The following is a 20974-nucleotide window of genomic DNA, read 5'->3' as shown; positions in this document are numbered from 1 at the left end:
TATAGACAATTGCTTAAAATTAGAATAATCTGGTGTATATCTGAGATTTTTAAGTACAATTCTGAAAAGGTTATTAAGATTAGCGAGGATTTCATGCTATTTTCAGAGATTGGCAATTTTCTAGCATTTTGTTTGAAACGTATTTGAAAAATTAAAGGCTGTGGAAGTATACCAGACATTGCTAGAATACTCTGGTGGAGGTTTTATATTCATAAAAATATTATAAAGGTAATAATGTTTAGAACATTTTCATAAAATTGTATAAACACGGTTCCTAATGCGACGCTGCAAATGAGCGTTTCCTGAATGCGAGACGAATGTTGAATGTCGAATATGGAACTAACTTCACCTCGCTCTTGACGTCACAGGATTTGGGGTATATTGCTATGGTATTGATTCATTTTCACACAGTATGTCAAATCTCTTTCTGCTTGGTCCCAAAAAATGACAAATTAATTAGACGTCTGGACAACTAAAAACACAAACCAGATTCATAGTATTTAGATCTGTTAGACTTTAAATGTTTTGCAGATGGCAAATTTCAGAAAACTAGTTTATTTAAAGAAGGATTTGATTACAAAATCACGTCATATTTTCTATAAAGCCAATATTGTGACCTACGTTGCAATTCCTAACAAAAATGAAATTAGACTTCTCTCACGATTAATACAGAAAGCAGTAGCAGCATAGCCTGACATGAATAGCCTACATTTGACTCTGTTCCCCTTGCACATACACACCCCTTTGAATATCTAACACTAGTTACATTTATTCAATCCACACTAAATATGAACACTGAGAAAGATTGAGAACAGAGGCGGAGCACTCATATAAAATATATATATTATATTCTTGATTTCAAGTACATTAACAAGATGACATGATACAGACAAGAAGTAGGGCCAAATGACTGTCCATTCCTTTTAATCTACCACTGTCTCTCAGGGTACTTCATTGGTCCTCCATGTGAGCACCTCATACCCACACAACACCATGGTTGTTGTGCTGTGTGTCCTCCCAATAATTATTCTTGGTCCTTCAACCCTTTCCTCCATTTTGGAAGGCAGTGCTGCTGACTGTGGATTTCTTGAGCTCTATTCTCATGGATGGACTATCTGCTCGCGATTCCATCCGTACCCCACTAGGTATGCCCATGGCTCCAAGCATGGCCTTGCCTGTCTTCAGGCTCCTGGACATGGGAATTCGGGTGAGCCCTGCCCTTGTAGGATGAGCCTCATGTCCTGGCTGAGGGCAGAGGAAATAGAAGATAGAATGAGTGGATGGGAGAAAGAAGAAGAACAGAGAAATATGAAAAATAATAAAGAATGGGTGAAAAACCATTTGCACAGGTCTGAAATGCTGCAAATGTTTTTTTGCAGAATTTCGAGACAACGTATGAACTCTGTTTGAATAAAATGTAAATATTTGGTCAGTCTTTCAAGTAAAGCAGTGATGAAGCATTCAGGGGAGGATCATGTTTCTGTGTGCTGTGCCAGCGCAAGGCTGTTTTATGTCAGTGAGAGCATTGGTTAACTATGAATGTTCGTGAACATAAACAGTGTGCAACAGGTTTAAGTGACAGAATGATTGTAACATGGTGGCAGATTGGCACATCAACACAGTTCGCTTGTCTTGAGGTTTGTTCATAAAGCAGTTTATGTCACGCCATCCATTAGCCCCATACAAAGATCTCATTATACCCCCAGTTGCCCACTCACCCCACTCTTTGTTATGCAACAGTGTGAATATGAAAGAGCCAAGTAGCTGTCTATAATCTTGAAAACGGTTTTACTCCCTGATTAATTTAATATAAAAACGAATTTAAAACAATACAACTTAGCTCACAAAGCAAAACTTCAAATGTGCTAAAACATGGTAAAACTACTCACCACAGCTTGTGAAGTTTTCGCCACTGTGGTTGTGACAGGAGTGATTGTGATGCTGCTCATCACTTTACTTGGCACATTTTTGACAGCAGCTGTGGCACTTTGACGAGGAGAACGCAGTACAGTTCCTGTTGATAAGGTCATCTCCTTGCTCTCCATTGCTGTGCTGACAGGCCTGACCACCATCTTGGAGGCCATCATGGTACTGCTTGTCTCCGAGGATCCCTTGAAGTGAGAGCCCAGGTGAATGTGGATCTTATTGTCTTCTGTGGTGGTGATGATGTTGGCGTTAGAATTGTATTTTCTGATAGGAGTGGGGACCATCTGTTTTTCAGGTGTGACTTTGAACATGGCACGGCCCATCGTCATCTCATGGGGCTCTGGTGAGGTTGACGTGGCAGACACTACAGAGGTGCTGACAGTCATTATGGAGATGGGAGACGTTGGCCTTCCAGAAGAAGTGGAGGAGGTCTTGCTGCTCTCTGGGGACTTGGCCTTAGAGATGGTGGTGATGGTGACTGGAGACTTGGCCCTATCAGGACCTCTTGGCCCAGTGATAGTTCTTCCCTTCGTGTTGGTGACAGTGTGGGTGGGAATGATGGTGATGCGCGACTTGGGGTGGCCCATGGTGGTCGGACTGAGGCTGGAGCCAGAGTAAAACTCCTCGGAGGTAGTGCTGCTGATCTCCAGAGTGGCTGTGCTGTGCTGATGGTCAGGGGTCACTCGAATGTGTAAGGGCTGCCCTTGCTTCTGGGACATTGTCAGCTCAGAATGTAGGGACTCTCCGTTTACTTGCAAAGACTTGTCCAGATTCGTCCCTTGAGGACTGTTTTCCTTCTTCCGCATCCAGGGAATCCAGGATTTCTTCACGCTAAGGTCAGTGGCAGGAGGTGGGTAACGTTCATGACCGCCAGCCTTCTCTGTATGCTTCTTAAAGCCTTTCTGCCGAAGGTTGCTCATGATATGATTCTCCTCCTGGACTGACTTCCTGATGAACACAGCTGGAGTGTCCTCCTCTGCTGTTTCATTGGACAGTAGTTCAGTCTGCACTCCAGTAGAGGTCATGGGAACGTCTACCATTCTCCTGCCATTTAGACTGGGTCGCAGGGAGCGACTGTGGCGCTTGGTTACCTCTAGTTCTTTTGTAAGGTTGAGGACATCTATGCTCATGTTCTTCTTCTTCTCTTCTTCCTCTAAAAACCTCTGTTGAAGAACTGTGTAGTCTACTTGGAGCTGAGAAAGCTGGTCCTCTTTGTTCATCAGCTCATGAATCTTCTCCTTAAGGGCTATAACGTCGGCCTGAAGGTCTCTGGTTTTTGCCTCCTCCATCTCGCAGTGTTGCTGAAGATCTCCTTTCAGACTCTCTGCTTCTCCTTTCTCTATCGCCTTATTCCAAGCAATCTGATTTCTCATCTCCTCAACCTGCTGGGAGAGAATGTTGGCTTTGTCTTGCTCTGTCATGAATTTCTTTTCCAACAAGTCATACTGATCCTCAGTCTTGATCAAATCTCCCTCCACCACCTCAAGCTGTTTCAGTCGGTTTTTTAACCTTTCAATTTCAAATGTTAGCTCTTTGACCCTATTATCCTCTTTCCCACCTGAGTCGGACACTGTTCCCTGTTCCTTCATAACATTTCTTGATGTGTCCTCTGCTTCCTCCAGCCCATCTGTCCTCTTGTTCATTTGACTCATCTTGAAGCTCACTTCCTTATTTTTTTCCATTTCATAGCCCAGCTTGGTTCTCAGATCACCATTCTCTCTGGTAAGTGTCCCCACCTTGACTTCCATCTCTGATTTCAATTTCCGGAGCCTTTTACTCTCCTCTATCAGTCTCTCAGTTACATCCATCACCTTGCCCTGCTCAGCTTTGATCATTTTACTGAGATCTTCTCTTTTCTTCTCATCTAATTTAATTCTCTCCATCAGGCTCTTTCTCTCATCTACCATGACTACAGTCAAGGATTTAAGCTTACTCAGGTCATCTTTAAGGCCCAGCTCAGATTTCTCTAATCGTAGCTCAGAGGACTCAAGCTCTTTCATGCGTATCTTTAGGGCTACCAGTTCATCTGACAGCTCTTTGGACAGCTCTTTCTCTTTCTCCAGAGCGGCGTGTAACTGTGTGCACTCTGCCTTGCCAATATTGAACACACTCTCTAGCCTCTCCAGCTCCATCATTCTTTTCTGCAGCTTCCCTACCTCAATCTTGAGCTCCCTACTACTACTTTCCTCCTCCTTAAGTCTTTTTCTCAGTTCTTTACACTGGGTCTCGGTTTTGGTGATCTCCTCATCCTTGCCCTCCATCTCTAGCACCCGCTTCCTAAGGTTCTCCAACTCTGTAATAAAGTTAGAGTTGCCACAATCTCCGTTACTGATTTTGTCCCTCAGTTTTTGTAGCTCCACCTCAGACTTCTGCAAAGCATTGTTGTTCTCCTCCAACTCCTCCACTTTTTGGGCGAGACCCAAAAGTTTGGCATTGAGCTGTCGGTTCTGTGACTCCTGGCCGGCCAGCTTGGCGGCCATCTCTTCGTGCTGCTGGGCGAGTTCGACCGACTTCTCTCTGAGCTGAACCTCCAGCCTTTCTGCCCTCTGGCTCTCTTCCACAGCTTGTCCACTGGCGTTGCTTAGTGCCTGCTCACGCTCCTGCAGCTGCTGGCTGAGCTCCTGGACACGCTGGTTTTGATGGTCCATCTGCTCCAGGTGAAGTTGACGCTCGTCCACCAGCATCAGGGCAAAGGACTTGAGCTTGACCAGCTCTTCCCGCACTTTTCCCAGGCGTGTGGTGTGTTCCGTCTCTTTCCGGACCTGGTAGGCTCTCTCGTTCTCCAGTAACCTCTTTAATCTACAGAGGTGAGGGGAAAAAACTTAAGCCTTAAAACATTGAACGACATTTTTGTATTTTTCTTGTTCTATCTCAGTGTCACTGGAAGTTAAATAGAATAAGTTATTTCTTAATTAATAAAAACCTTTCTTTTGACATCACTGTCTTGCACATGACAAAATACAAAACGTGACACTGTTCAACTCAATTCAACAATAGAGGTATCCATGGCTACACAGTTTCAGGGAGCAAGTTCTTTCTTTTAGCCTTTGACTTAAAATGTAAGCAAATCAATCTTTTAAAGGATGATGGATATCCAAGAAAAGCCATGATACACAATTTCAAAGGGAACAACCAGGAGTCAGACACTGAACTGGCCTTGCAAAGCTAGCCATGCCCTTAAATGAGAATTGGCAAAGATTTACATAAAACCTGCCAAGCAGTCTTACTGTTTTCCATCCTAACTACTCGATTCCAGACTGTGAAAAGTCTCCTGCAAGTGGTCTCTTTTCTCTCTGCCCTTTTCTATGCTGTTCATGTCCATTCTGAACCTAGCCTCAAACAAATTACATGCAAAACACATTTGAACGCATGGTCCTGGGAACACAACCCACAGCATTTTCTTATCAATGCTCCTTTGAAAAATAATCTATATACAGTATATCAGAAATAATAAATACAATAATAAAAATAGTATGACAAGAGTATTGTACACTACAAACTGTAATTCAACTTTTGCAGCATTCCAAACTTACCCACTCTATTGGATGCACTACAAGTCAATCCATGCCATGTACAGTACATGTTGCATCTTTACAAAGCCCACCAAAAGTGTATTAGATCTGGCAAGGGGCCCCTTTCTCCACAGGGAATTTGTCATCACATTCCGAGCATTTCATCAGGACAATGAAAGGTGAATAAATACAGTAGAGCACCTCATTATATGTTGATGATGTCACCTCATCCATATATGGGAGAGATGTGTATGTGTGTGTGTGTGCAGCTCAAGTAGAGATATCTAGATAGAGGGGGTGGGTCTATGGCCAGAGGAGGGCGTTCTGTACACTCCTCCCCAATTAGTTTCTTTTTTGTGTGGCCCACTCGACACAACATAGTGCATGTTTCAAAGGGATCAGTAGGTCTTATACAAATCAAAATGCTTTCCATAGAGGGAAAGCAGCGATGCTATGCTAAATTGTAGTTGGGGACAACTTTGCAAATAAGCCAAAATTTCATCCCAGCTCTCTCCTCCCCAGAGACAGGAAATTACTTACTCAGACAGGAAGCCATAAGCCTATCGCTATGCGAGGCAGGGAACCAAGTTTGTCTGCTGTTGTCCCACCTTGGGGAAAATGGAGCAGAGCTTTTTCTCTGCAGAAGTTGGGAGGTGATGAGAAAAGCAGATAGGGATGAGGTGGGGTACTCCCCTGAGGTGAGGAAAGAGGCTCAGTATGAGCTCTGATGTCCAGACAGAAACTCTTTATTATGTGCTTCGCAAAATCAACAGTACTGTACTGCACTGTACAAGTTTGTATCAGTATCAGTTAAACCAAGTAACTTAAACATAAAACAGTAAAAAAAATAGCTACATGAAACTGTATGAGATACATCTCACATGAGCAACTATATCTTTAAGACTACCGTATCCAGTACCACATACTGTGACAGAAGATACATGTATTCTAAATGGAGATTGTTACACCATTTTGATCAATACTGAATAAATGCAATACTGAACTACTGCCAATTGGACTATGGTGCTGTCTCATTAAACTTCTAGAATGTGGCACCTGATACTTACCACTCACCAGTCATTGACACCCTATAGCATTCTAAAATTAACCTCACGCAAAGGTCAGAAGCATGATGTCAGTCTAGGGTTGTCTAAAGAGAGGTTTAGTGGGCTGAAGACTCCTGTGACCCTCTTCTCAGGGTAGGCAGGCAGGATGGTGTGCAGCCCAACAGCTAGTCAATATCCAATGAGTAGACTTGCACGGTCCTCAAAAAACAAAGTTCAAATGTCTCAGACAAGGAGACGCATTACCTTCTAAATAATTAAAATCAGTTATGTTCTGTTGTATCTTTGCCAGGTGTGACCAATGCTCATTACTGATGTCAATACATGTTAGAGTAATAATTTACTAGTATGCAGATATAGAGACACTTAATTGACTCTTCAATAAGTGATTGAAAGAATGAACATTTTTTGGAAAGATTTGAAGATTGAAAGTTATGTTTTTTTCCACTGTTTTCATTTATCACTACTTGTTTGAGTTTGTAAAACACCTAAACACACTATTTGAAGAACACATTCTGATGCAATCAACAGCAGAACCTCGAAAAGCATATTTTCTTTACTGTCCAGCATGTTACTCATCCCTTGTTTCCTGAGGATTGTGGTTGAAGGCGCAGCAGCCTGCCTGTATCAGGAAGTTGTGGATTGAGTCTGACCTGATGTGCCAATGCATTGTCATAATAACCTGCTGTAATGTAATCGGTGCTTTTGACAGAGAAAAGCATTAATAGCTCAAACCAGAGCTGGATTTGACAGACTGGTGTATGGCTGTTAAAGGTTCTGTTAAAAGAAAGGCACCACAGGCAAGGTTCAGAGTAATCAGTACTATGGTATTGTTGGCGCCAGACCACAGGCCCAATACCAACATTGTAAAGATGTAGGCAGGTCTTAAAAGTATTAGATGAAAAATGTGTATGTTTGAAACATAAGTTTCATATAACTTATCAAAAAATGTTAAATTGTGTTATCTTCTACTTTTCCATATTCAGTTGAACAGTAAATATGCATTTAGTTGCCACTCTTCACCTTTCTATCTGTACATTTTCATCAAAAAACACCCAGGAATCTAAAGTATTTTTCCATTAATCACGTACCTCCCCATGCCAGATAAACATGCTCACCTCCTGACATACAAATTGCTTTGCTGTTGGAGTGAGTGAAAGATTGGCTGGGGGCTGTAGCTCATGGGTTTTTAACCTTCAATATCTTTACATTCTTTCTCTAGCTTTGCTTAAGACCCCATAAGCATTTCACTCGCCTCCTTTCACACTTCTCCAAGTCAGTCAGCTATCTGAAACAAAACTGTTATGGAATGAGATGTTGATGAATTTTGTCCTCCTCCTATCTCCTGCTGGCTCACAGAAACATCAAAACAGAGGTGCGTCTGTTAGAATGTGTGTGTGACTTTTGTGTGCATGTCATGTTTCTGTTGGTTGGTGCTGAATGTTTCTGTTGGTTTTTCATGTATTGGGCTCTGTGCAAATTGCATCTATGTTTGCTGGCTGGTATACCAGAAACGTGCATATGCACATAATGAACACAGCAGTAAATAACCGGGGATTAAGCAAGGTAGTTTGGGCCCTTCCGTGACAGTAGCAAGAGGGAATGTTTCTCAGTCTGTGTTGAGAATGCAGGGCAGAGCTACAGTACGCCTGCTTGACTCTCACGAGGGTCGGAGAGGGCAGGCTGTACACCAGCCAACCAGTCCACTGGAAATAACCTGGCATGGGAGATGGCCTACAGCATTCTGTCGAATGGTGGGGCTGACTGTAAAATCTGCTAGAAGCTTAAGTAAGATACTATGCTTACAATTGCTCCAACACCACATCCTTAAACGTCCCCAAAAAACGTAGTTTTGGATCTGAAAACTATGGTTCTCAAATATTTTGGAGTTCAAAACTGTTGTTTTGAAACATATCACACATATAGAAAAAGATCTAGTACTGCCAAAAAGACAGCTCTACAGTATTTCCCTAAGGCGCTAATTAATTTTTAAGACATTCTTCAGACAATGTAGGGGAACAAAGGTGAACTTGAACTTGATGTCTCTCCTCTCCTTCACCAGCACAGTCAACCATGCATGAAACCTGCCTGGAGTTAGTAACGTGTTATGCACATTGAACCTTTGTGGGACATCATTCAAAACATAGGCTGATAGTTTAGGTTCAAACCCCCTACAGTATGTACTATGTAGACATGATCTATGTACTTTACTGTACTGAATTTCCCACCCTGATCTCTCATTGTATGCGATGGCAGTTCCACTGACAGTGATTTTACAGTCTGGGTCCTGGCTTGTCAAATAGAGGGAATGGGAGAGTGGCTCTGGTGCATCGAGAAGACTTAAGGTTTGACCTAGAGAGGCTGTTTGAAGTTTTATAGCTTATGAAATACAGCTGAGCCTCTACCCAGGTCTGCATCACAGATGCAGTGTATACGTAGGTATAACACTCGTGAATCAACACAAATGTGTGTGTAGGCAAACACACACACTCTGATGGACACACACATACACAGACACACGTAGGGGTACACAAGCACAGACATGCACCTATTTGAATCATTTGTCATATCTCAAATTTGTACATTTGAGATATTAATTATCGGCAAAGCCGATTTTTTTATTATTGTTGCTTGCTTTTTTTCCACAGGTACACTTGCACTTATAGCAGCTCATGTTGTTTAATTGTAACTTGTTTAACTACATGCTCTTATGGTTCTTCCCTTTGGCACTTATTTTGGTTGTTCACAATGTGTGCTTCATGTTTTGGCTACTCGCAATGTTTTGTGGCTATCTCGTTGTTATGATCAGTGACCTATGCACTTTGTAAAGCTCTCTCTTGGAAGTCGCTTTGGATAAAAGCGTCTGCTAAATGAATAAATGTAAATGTAAATGCAAAGCAATAAGTCCTTGCTGATACAAAATCTAGTACATACCATACATGCAAGTGCATGTTAAAAGACTTCAGGTATAATCACGATCAAAGACTGGATCAAAAGAGGTCAAACTGGTTTATTGGGACTTGGGTTGATGGCCAAGGAAAGGTCACACAAGCTCATCTGATCTTGTTCATCCCTGTGTGAGTAGTTTAATTAGCAGTCCATTATGATGGGGCCTCTGTGTGACTGTGTGTTGGGCTTATCCTCTCACTGTATGCGTGCATCTCCACACATTCAATGTAAACATTCACAGTTTGATGAATTGGTCAAATGTGGTGAGGGGGACCCTCTTTCTTTCTTGCTCTCTCTCTCTCTCGCTCTCTCTCTTTCTCTCTCGCTCTCTCTCTCTCTCTCTTTCTCTCTCTCTCTCTCTCTCTTTCTCTCTCACACACACACTCACACACTCGTAATGAGGCCCGTTGAACTATGATGCAATGGGAGTCATCCTCTGTTGAAGCCCACTATTAACAAAGTAATCTTCCATTCCACAATCTTGTATTTCCAATAACTTATCGAAATAGTTATAAATGGGTAAAGATGTACTGGACATACATTGTTATTGTCTATTCACCACTTACTTGCCTTTCTCCTAATCCTTCACCCTCTCCTGCTTCCTTCCCTTCTCATCCTCCATCCCATTTCTCTGCCTTGTTTCCAACGTTTCAAACCATCTCTCTTCCTCCCATCCCACTCACTTTAAACCTCCTTCTGTCTCTACCTCCTCCTATTGTCTGCCTCCTCCTCCTCATCTTCCCTTACCGTTCTCTCTCTTGCTCCAGCAGGTTGGTAAAGTCATCACTCTTGTTCATGTAGTCGGCATGTTTGCGTTTCTCACTGTCCAGCTCCTGCACAGTGCGCCGGTGGCACTTCTCAGCCAACAGCAGCTGCTCCAGCATGCGTCGGTATGTGTCCTTATGTTTCTTTTGCAGACGGTCCAGCTAAGGGTTACATCAAACCACATATGAAGAGTATTGGTTAGTTTATTCGAAATGAAAAGTTTTACATGCTTATGTAGATACATACATAAGCATAACTTAAATAAAATATATTGTATCTAATTCAATTTCTGGGTTAAATATAACATATCATACTGCTAGTTGAAAAACAGAAACAAATAAACACATATTCTGGTGTGTTCTGTTGACGGACCTCAGTCATCGGCCTTTGCAAGACATTGCTGTGGTTGTGTGGGGATGTGCTGGTGAGGAGGCCGTCCCTTTGTAGGGCCTGCAGGGCAGAGCTGGGGCCCACAGTACCGTAGTGCCCCTCCAGAACCTCTGGACGTACCAGCCCAGACTTCAGTACCTTGATGACATCCTCTCTCGCCTGCAGGTTACACACAATAAACACACATGTCTGTTAACAGGTAAAAATGCAGACAAGAACTCACACAGCCACGCACACATACATAAACCAACACAGTACTCTGAGGCTATTTTCACCATCCAACATTGTATAATAAATTATGGTATTAGCCACTAGATGATGCTGTGGTGCAGAATACTATTCTGTAACAAAGCCAGTCAGACATCAGAAAAAAAGAATCAGATACAAATTTTACTAAATACCATTAATGCATAGGTTAAACTCACCTGAACCTCACCTTCCATTATCCCCAGAAGTTTGAGAAGGTCCTCCTTGGACAGATCCATGATTCCTGGACTTTCCTGGTCTTTGCTCTCTGAGCATTCCTCAAGTGAACTATCTTTCTCAGAGTTAACATTTTCTTCCTCCTCGTCATTTATTGGTTGAACTTTAACTTTCAGGCTCTTTATAGGTAGACTCACTTCCTTTTCCTGGTTGATGTCATGTGTTGTCTGGGGATCCCCAATAACCCCATTGGATGAGCTTTCTACCCTGTTGCTTTTGGACCTCATTCTCAACCTGTACAGAAGTAAGGGAGAGAAAAGTGTGTAGTTAAATAAGTTTTAGTGGGTCAACATGCCTCTTGTAAAAAACTAAACAGTCCATTAACAATCACTGTCAAGCATGTCAGCTGAATCTGTGTACTTTATGGCAAGTCATTTAAAGAATCTGTTGAGCCCATTCTCAAAAACTATTTCTACAACTAGCACCAAGAAACTATTTGTCAAGGTGCTTGATGACCTTGGCCATGAAGGTAATTCTAATTCATTCTAACACCCTCCCCCATGCTCAGTCTTTCTGACCCACCCTTAGGTCCTGACACACACACAGTGAGTTAGATCTACATGAGGAAACTGACAACATGATTGTTGGGTATAAAGTTGCCTGTGAGAACGCTCAGAAGTACTCTATCCTGCGTCAGTCACGTTTCCTACTGGGCCTATTCTGGGACAAAATGCTTAACAGGCACAGTTCACTTATTGCATGTGTGTATCTGTATATGTGTGTCTGTTCATGTGGGTGTGTGTAGGAGGGTGTTGACAGGACATTTGTTGCACTCAGGAGTTGGTTTTGTTGTGATGTGAATCGGATATGCATGGGGGAAACATGGGCCAGAGACTTCAAATCAGTCCTATTCTATGACCTGTCTGCCATGGTCTACCATGCCACGAGTCCTAGAAAGGAGTTTCAAGTTATATTGCATTCATGCACAGTTGCATCATATACTATATTTTGAGGTCAAGCATCCAGGATAGGTCACCGGCTGGTGTGTTCAATCACACAGTGGTCTCAGCTCAGATCTCCTCTCCTCACCTCCTACAGGAGACTTTGATTAATGGACTAACTGCAGGCCTTTTGACATTGACCAAGCACTCCCCATTGTGACTGCCTTCAAATATGACATCAGGACTTTTAATTACTTACAGATAAAGTAAAGTCTAAAATCCCCTCGTCCCCTCCCTCATGACGTCATAGGACCTGTAACCCCTGACTCATGCTCTGAGACGTTGCTCTTGGACTGAGCTCACTAAGCAATCTGACACATTCCTTTACTCTTTCTCTCTCTCCTACACAGACCTGGGATCAGTTAGGAGTTTGGTTTGGGACCCAACAATGTCTGTGTGTCTGCTCCTTCCCAGCAATTTCCAAGAGACCTTTAAAGCCCTGGAAGACAGAATCATAGCTGTGCAATGTTGAGGCTATTAACGTCAATAATGGTCTGGATCAATGAACTCTGATGAAAACAAGATGTTCAATATAAAATATATGATTGTGGGAGCTGGTGTATAGGTGTTTGTGTGTGGATGTGTGTGATTGCATATGCCCTTCTGAAAATGGATCTCTGGAGGATTTCCTTCAGTGCTCAGAGAAAATGGGGGGGAGTCAGGTGGCTGAGCGGTTAGAGAATCGGGCTAGTAATCAGAAGGTCGCTGGTTCGATTCTCGGCCGTGCCAAATGACGTTGTGTCCTTGGGCAAGGCACTTCACCCTACTTGCCTCGGGGGAATGTCCCTGTACTTACTGTAAGTCGCTCTGGATAAGAGTGTCTGCTAAATGACTAAATGTAATGTAATGTAAAATGTTTCTCTTCCTCTTTAATAGCAGTCTGAGGATTAGGATGGGAACAGAGTTTAATGGTGTCTGAAAATACTTTTGAATCTCAGTATTTTGCTGAAAAGCAACAGACATAGATCTAGAAACAAAATAAGCACTGTTTAAATGAAAATGTCTCTTTTTCTTGAAACAAGGCTCATTTTATTCTGCCCACAATGATGATAAATATAGCAAATCCAAGTTCCATCACAGTGGACTCTGTAACTCATGGATAGTATGCCAACCAGCAGTTTGTCTGTCTATGCCATTCAGTTTGAATGAGACCGTTGGCAGTGAGGGATAAGGGGGCACTGAGGGGGCACAGATCCCTCTGCCCGCTGTGTTGGTGATGAAACAGCTACAGTACTCTACGTGATCCAGCGAAGGGATTAGTTACCACCGGCAAAACGTTTGACGCCAAACCAACCCCTTCTATTTATTAATAGTATCTGGCCTGACGCCATACTCCATATGAGATGGATACAACTGTAAGTGGAGTTCACTTCATGCTGCTACTCACATTACTATGTGGGAGCTGCAAGGGAGATGTGTTTGGGGTTTTAGAGGCGTAAGCTCTGTGACTAAAGATGGTGTGATATGTTCAGACAAGGTATTCCCACTGGGTTTGTGAAAGTTAATTGGTTTTGTAACTAACCAGAATTGAAACAAAAGTCTGAAAGTACTGAAAGTCAACATCTAGTTTAGGTCTTAGTTCAATGTTGCGTTTGGGTAAGAGGACAACCATACCTGGATTCCACCAACATCATCCTGAAAATAGTATGTCCCTTTCCCACACAAAGTTTAAAAAAAAAGTCCTCAACAATATCCACTGTAGATTATATTTTCCATCAGACAGTAAAGTAAACTTCTTTCCAATGTGTAACCTCAGCTTTTTAATATACAATATCACTTCTTCCAACTCTTACTGGACTTTATCATTCATCAAAAGTTGGATAAACACTTCAGCTCAAGCAGCTGGCCCATTTGGTTCCAAAGTAACACTCTGAACTCCAAGAAAACATTATTCCTTCATTCACAGTTTAATTAAAATACTCCAATTCCCAGGTTGCCTCATTTTAAAATATGATCTGCATGGATATAGTTTGCTTCGGTGTTCACTGTTAATATTGATAAAACAACCATAACCATTCTCATGGACCAAAGTTTGGAATAGCCAACTGGACACAGTTCAAAAAACTATTCAATAAGACCTCCTAGAAACCTGACACTCAATGGCAATGACTCTTAGTACTCTACACAGACATGATTGAAGGGGATTCTCAGGGGCAAATGGACATTCCAAAAGACACGTGGACTAAATTCCGATTTAGGATTTTACATTACCCTATCCTTCTTTTAGGAGAGTGGTCTGGCATACTATAAGGCTTCATATGAGGTATGCTATGTACCACTGACCAGGATACCCACTCATCAATGGTACACAAAACACCTGTAATATGTTTCTGTTTACCCTCAAGCTAACAGAAATTAAGATTGACTTTATACTCTGTGAGGCCCACCAAGGCCCGGGGTCAAAATTTATGACTGGACCCCATGTCTACCCTCAGACTTCTGAGCAAGGCCAGTCCTGGAGCATCTACATCTAGTCCAGCTGTCTGTCAGCATTATTTATAGGGTCTTGAATGCTTTAAATACACATGCTTTAGGTCCATGTTGGAGAATAAGCGCCTTATAATTTTAGCACTGATCGGGAAACTAACATTTGTCAGTAGGGCTAACACTTGGCACTTAACACTTAGGGCTAAAATTTGCAATATTAAGGTTCTGTTGTCTTATGTTCAAAGGGCACTTGCTGTAAATTAAGTGACCTATTACATTTGAGAATGACTCCACATCTAAATTTAACTTGTTGGTGCACAGTAGCTTAGGAACATGAGTGGCCAAGCTGTTAAACAAAAACTTGTCTTAGGAAGTCCTTAAATAGGTATGATTACTTTTCCAGGTTCCTCTTATGTTGTTGTTGTCTTGGTTGCTGTATGTGAGAAAGAACTAGTCAATGCTCAGCTTATCTTCTTAATAGCCCCCCCCCCCCCCCCCCTGGTAAATTTGTATTAATGGTTAAAACTGCCAGTTGTGTTCTAGGGGATGTCTGAAACTTTTAAGAGAATGAATGGTTTGATTAGGGGAGAGTTTGATACGTCTGTGCTGTGCTATGAATCCAATGTGACCAAATAAGGAATGGGGGATCTATCTTGGAACAAAATAGTTTGGCAACCTGGAATGCCAGAGGACACTGATAAAATGCAGTGGGGTTTGAAAAGGCTCTTCCTCATCGGCAAGAAAACACACGTTCACCCAAATTTCAAAAATTCAATAAAAGTTTGTTTCAATCAAACTGTATTTTGGCTGAGGGTTTCGAAGCACACATCAATCCATCGGATATTAAGGGTTTCACAACGGCAAGACTCGATTTCCCGTGTGATGGAACAAGTGGTTCTGTCTGAGGTCTCTGGCAGTGCATTCCTCTGCAGACATACAGTGACCTTTTGGGGTCAGGTGTTGTAACATAATGGCCTTGTTGCAGTTATACTGACTTAAACTGAGGAAGATGAAACGTTTTTGCTGTTGTATCACTAACCAGCTTAGAGCTACATAGCCTACACTCTAGGTACCATGAGTGCACCCAAACCATTAACATACAATACATCTTAATTATTGGTGTAATACCACTAAATTACCAACAGTGTGAATTAGTTTAGAACTCAGGTAACTGGTGTGTTTATGGAGCTTTTTCTCTGTTTTTTTCTCCCACCGTACATATATCTAACAGTTGATCTTGCTGTATAGTGATAAGTTTCTATTAATATCTCACATCAATAACTCTGGATCTGCTGCAGACATGTCCTGCTAGGGAGGCAGAATGTCATCTTAGGTAGCAGGTTACACCTCGAAGTGTCCTCTTCATGACCCTGATGAATCCAATCCTCTGATTGGATGTTGCCATTCTTTCAGCAGGTAGTGTTTCTCCAATCAGCAAACTTTGATTTTCCGACAGGTTTAGCAACTTGTGGGACTTCCCAGCCATGACATTAACATGATGTCACCTACGTGTCCTGATATCTTAGCATGCATGCATACAGTCACACAAATACCCCGTGAGCACCAGAATGTAGTCCATTAACACAGATGTCCTGGCTGCAGCTAGAATATCAGTCAGACTACTCCAGCATCTCACCTGATGCCGTTATAGGCACCGTAAATTTGGTATTTACAACTCAATCCAATATTCCTAGACACAGGAACCTCCTGGAATCAAATCTTAATTTTGTACAACACAGTCGTAAATAATCTTTCTAAATAAAACTTTTATCGCGACCATTCATCTATTGCAGACCAACGTATCTGTCATGGAACACCAACCATTTGAACACTCAATTCCCCTGGTTATGTGACATGTGGTTGTGGCCTTTAATGGGAGATTCTGAAAGGGTTCTAGACAGGGGTCAAGTTCAGATTAGTCTAGAAATAGAGGCTGCATAACCAGTAACACATGGAGCAGATACAGAACAAAGTAACAAGGTCAGTCATTTCTCTGAAGTCTTTGATAGGAATGATGGTGATTATTGTGATGGGAGTGCCATGGCGCCAGATACTGACTGGTGGTTCCAGTGTTAATATACAGAACTGCAGGAATGGCAAACTGTTTGGCATGGCAGAGATAAACTAGTCATGCTAAATGATCAGCTGTAGGCCTGAGAGCCTACCGTTTGTCACAGTGACAAGGGACTATGGCTTAGTGGTCTGTACATAGTACTTCACTGCCTTGTGAAGCCAGTCAATGCCAAGCCCATCCAGTCATCCAGTTAAGGCCCATTGAAACAAGTCAGCCAGTGTAGGCACTAGTCAGTGAATCAGAACCAGACAAAGTGACACAGATTCATCATCTCCTCAGGCTTCAGTTGCATGCTGTCAGTAAACACCAGTCAAACTGTCTGAATATATGACATCACACAAAGACGGAACTCTAAGCGCAGCGGGCCTCTAGGCTGCTCAACTGGAACATTCTGAGGTCACACTCCCCCTGAAAGCGAGGGAGGGAGTGAAGTTGGAATCACTGCTCTTGGTGTGGAGCTCAAGCGGTCTATATGTTCAGATATGTTTATATGTTTAACACTGCTGCTGTTATTGTAGTGCAGAAGACACCATGTCGTATTTTCCATGTACATGAAGTCAATGATAAGACATGGGTAGTTTGGAGTATAGTAATGTCATGTTGGTGTAAATGTAATGCCATGTTTAACCCTTGTGTTATCTTCGGGTCATTCTGACCCATCAGTCATTGTGACCCACCGTCGTATTGCAACAACTTTACCGCATACCAAAACAAAGTGAATCATTTTCTTTTAACCGTTGGGCTGTCTCAGACCCCCCACATTGCGATGGTTAAAAGAAAATTATTTTTATTTGTTTTTGTATTGGGTAAAATTGGGTAAACACAACGATGGTTCGTTATGAACCTTTGGGTCATGTGACCCGAAGGCAGCACAAGGGTTAAGCTATCTAAGCAAGTGATTAGCTCGGTAGACAAAACTGTGACACACTATGAAGAGCAGCACCTTGCCAAGAATTCCAAAATTACATAGATCTCCATCAAAATATTTGACTTAGGGACTTCAATAGTTGAAAGTTAAAGAACAATGCCAGTCGTCTTGCAGTATAATGTATCATTTTTAGATACACAATCTTGAGAAGATGTGTTGCTACGGTGTTGGAAGACAGATTCTTTTTATAAACCGATGTTGAGTTGCAGCACCATTCTATGAAAACCAAGAGGGTGTAAAGAAATTTTTTGACATTCATGCTCATATGATGGGGGGAAGCAGCATCTGTCACAACTAACAGCTGTTGCTGGAGTCTTAGTTCTATAGGCTACTAGAGTGGCCTATTGGGGGTGTTTGACCCAGCCCCTCCCCCGCTGGCCCCGACCGCGGGAGCCTGATCTCCTACTGATCCCCCTTGTTGTCCTTGCAAACACGCACAATCACAATCACACGCACGCACACACACACACCCAAAGTGGGTCCATGAATTGTCCAGTTGAAGAATATCTTTAGTCAGCTACACTTTAGAATCCTGATTGCAGTGCACATAAAACATGCTGACTAGTCCTCCTCACTGCAGAACTCATCTCCTGGACCAATATCTGAAATTTGTCTTTATTTTATCTACCTCTAGTAATGTTATGAGACTTCAACCAAACTGTCAATACTACTGTTAAAGAGAGTATACCATATCGATTACAACTACGTTTGTGTATATTTATAAGTTCAAGCTTATAAACACAACTGACTTCACAGTTTATGTGAGTTATAAAAAATCATTTTGACAAGTACTGAACATCCATTCACACTTTGCCATGTTGTCTATGAAGCATGGCGGCTGTAGACTGTCACAGCACTTTGCTATCTTTCCCTCCATCTCTCATTCCAGAGAAACACTGCCTCACCACTCTGCTATGCCCTTATCATCATCTCTGCCTGATCAGAACAATATGACGTGAGTGTATATGCAGTGTACTATGGAGACAGCTTGTTAAACATTACACTGTGCCACTGTCATTGACAGGACTGGACGGGTATGAGTCACTTTGGTTTCTGTTTGCCTTTGACTTTGCTATTGAAATTGACAACACAGAAGTAGCTTGTCAGACACATGCTCAGAGAGACAAATGCTGATATGTATCTCAGTCTGTTCCACCCAGGTATGTAGTCATAAACTCTGGTGACCCTACAAGCAAAGTGCTCTCATGTGGCAAACACTCCCTTCCAGCATTTGGAAAGGATCAGCTTATCCTTCGTTGGAAGAAGAGCAAAAATGTTAATGACGAATATCTCTCGTCCACTCCCCTCCTCTGTGTCCACCATGATATCATTAAGTGCAAAGAGACCAGATCAGCTGCAGTGGAAGGCTCTCCGCAATGCTGCTGTGCATTAGTTGCTGGACAGATACAGATAGGTACAGTGGAGATTGCTGACAGCAACCTCAGATATGTACTATACTTTACTGCATTCCCTTCTACAAGTGAGATATTCTGCACATTTAGTTTGGGCCAGGAATGAGATGTGTGCCGTAACAAAGGAGATTAAATAAGATCAAAACCAAACGTGTACACCGGCAATGTCTTCTTTCATTCGATTAAAGTTCATGAATACACCTGCCATGCTACCAAAATCTGCTGCAATCTTCTGAAAAGACAGGGTTTGGGAGATTAATGTGTTTCAAATGTAAACTGAAGAATTATCTGGATTAACTGTTCCTCATCCTATGGTCTAAATATCTCAGGAGTGTGTCATATATCTGGATTATCCTGTTAGATTTAAACCTTCAGAACGTGTGTGCTTTCATTCCCATATATAAAACCCCTGACAGAATTCTCAGACTGGTCTTACATAACTATGGCTGTGATATTCAATGTGATTTATTGTGAAATGTTGGATTCAAGACCCTCACTTTCCTGTGTGTGCTAAAACAGTGCCAATGTCTGACTCTTTACAATGACTAGTCTTTCTCTGGAGACTAACAACAAGTTCTTGTCTCTTAAAGCATGTCAGAAACTCAATACATTTTCATACATGTGAACATAAGGGGTCCTCATTCATTCAAGCAACACAAAGCAAGACAGCTTATTCTCACATGGTCGTGTTGTATTCCTTCAAACATTCCCTTATCAGCATTTACACCAATGATAAAGGTCATTAACGGCTGTATGCCTGTCCGCATTTGTTTACTGGTGTGACTGATAAAGAAAAGTTAGTAGCTATAGCTGCTGCTATGCTGTAAAAAGCCACATTGCTGCACTTTAGACTCCCACAAGAGAGTTGAGAGAAGCAGGCATTCACTGAAGCAGACAAGAGAGAAGAGGCAATCTTACCTGTTGTTGTATGGTCCCCAGGTTTAGGTTGTGGTGAAAGAATACTCCTGTAGGAAAGACTGCGCTTCAGCAGAATATCCCTTTAAGACTTCTCTTTGCTCCTGTCTCCTGTGCTTTACCTCCACTGTCTACTCACAGAGTGAGAGCCATCATGGTAGAAAAGTGCTGCTCTTTCTCTCCCTCCGCCTGTCAGGATGATAGGTCGAGAAAGAAATGCTGTACAGCACAGTTTCAACTCTCTCTTCTCTCTCTCCTCTCCCTCACTCTCTCTGCTTCTCTCTCGTTTTTCTCCCTCTCCAATTCAGACTCTTCCTCTCTACTCCCCCATTTAGCTCTACTATTTCCCCCTCTCCCTGACTTCTCTTGAAAGCACACACACGCTCTTTTTGCCTCTCTTACTCCCTGTAAGTCAGTCCATAAGATGCCCTCTCCAGTATCCTGCAGAGTGTTTGTGATGAAGAACATAAGACTGACCTAAGAGAGAGAGAGCGAGACAGCGAGAGAGAGAGAGAGACCCAGAGACAGAGGGCAATGGCGGGAGGAGGCAAGGACTCAGACAATTCTCTTCCAACTCATGCTTGCAAGTTTTGAAAAGAGCTGTTGCCCAGCGGGTAGAGAGAGGTGCAGTGTGATGGCTCTTTGTCATCGGGCCAGGTCTATTCACTGGCTACTCCTCTATTGTCCCCCTGCGTCTTTGAGTGGAATCGTCAAGGCTGAAGCATGGGTCTATATTTAACCACTGTGCTCAATGCCTCAGTCATTTAGCAGCTGGGCCATTGAACAGCTAGCTGGTTGGGCTAACTGCTAGGCTAACTCTCCTCTCATTCCACCTTTAAGACAGCTGAGCCATGCCATTCCACCCTCGGTGTCATGAAGTCAGAGAGCAGCAGTGACCACCAAAACATGAAGGGAGTACAAGAAACTACCAGTTGCTGTGTGGATCAAGATAGAGGTTGCCCGAATGTCTGGGACCATGGTGGCAGTTGTGACATCTGACTGGGCAGCAAATGCAGGTTTAACCTTACTAGCCCATTAAGCTAATTTAATCCTCCTGTTGTGTTTTTTTTCTCTTAAAAATGTCCTTTATTTAATCTTATTGTGATATGGTTCCATGACTTTGTACCACACATGGCATCTGAACCCACAAAATAAAAGTTGATAAAAAAGACCTAACACAACATTTGG

The 20974-nt window shown here is 42.4% G+C and overlaps 1 protein-coding gene across 1 annotated transcript; it reads right to left on the bottom strand.

The window, feature by feature from the left end:
• Window positions 1-552: 552 nt before the first annotated feature.
• LOC134026781 (filamin-A-interacting protein 1-like) lies at window positions 553-20385 on the bottom strand. Its single transcript, XM_062469732.1, has 6 exons — window positions 19790-20385; window positions 11032-11323; window positions 10589-10765; window positions 10199-10377; window positions 1890-4725; window positions 553-1245 (listed from the first exon to the last, which is right to left on the bottom strand). The coding sequence occupies exons 2-6, from the start codon at window positions 11314-11316 to the stop codon at window positions 1039-1041; spliced, it is 3684 nt and encodes a 1227-aa protein (XP_062325716.1). The 5' UTR covers window positions 11317-11323; window positions 19790-20385; the 3' UTR covers window positions 553-1038.
• Between the last annotated feature and the right edge of the window lie 589 nt (window positions 20386-20974).

Source organism: Osmerus eperlanus, chromosome 9 (assembly GCF_963692335.1).
Source record: "Osmerus eperlanus chromosome 9, fOsmEpe2.1, whole genome shotgun sequence".
NCBI classification, from domain to species: Eukaryota; Metazoa; Chordata; class Actinopteri; order Osmeriformes; family Osmeridae; genus Osmerus; species Osmerus eperlanus.
The sequence above is the reverse complement of the archived record's forward strand: the minus strand, read 5'-3'. Positions and strand labels throughout refer to the sequence as shown.

Excerpts from the sequence above, each read along its gene's own strand:
- LOC134026781 (XM_062469732.1), bottom strand. The coding sequence starts at position 11,316 with ATGAGGTCCAAAAGCAACAGGGTAGAAAGCTCATCCAATGGGGTTATT. Across the intron at positions 10,766-11,031 it reads TAATGGAAGGTGAGGTTCAG|GCGAGAGAGGATGTCATCAA; the intron begins GTGAGTTTAACC and ends TGTAACCTGCAG. Across the intron at positions 10,378-10,588 it reads TGCAAAGGCCGATGACTGAG|CTGGACCGTCTGCAAAAGAA; the intron begins GTCCGTCAACAG and ends TGTAACCCTTAG.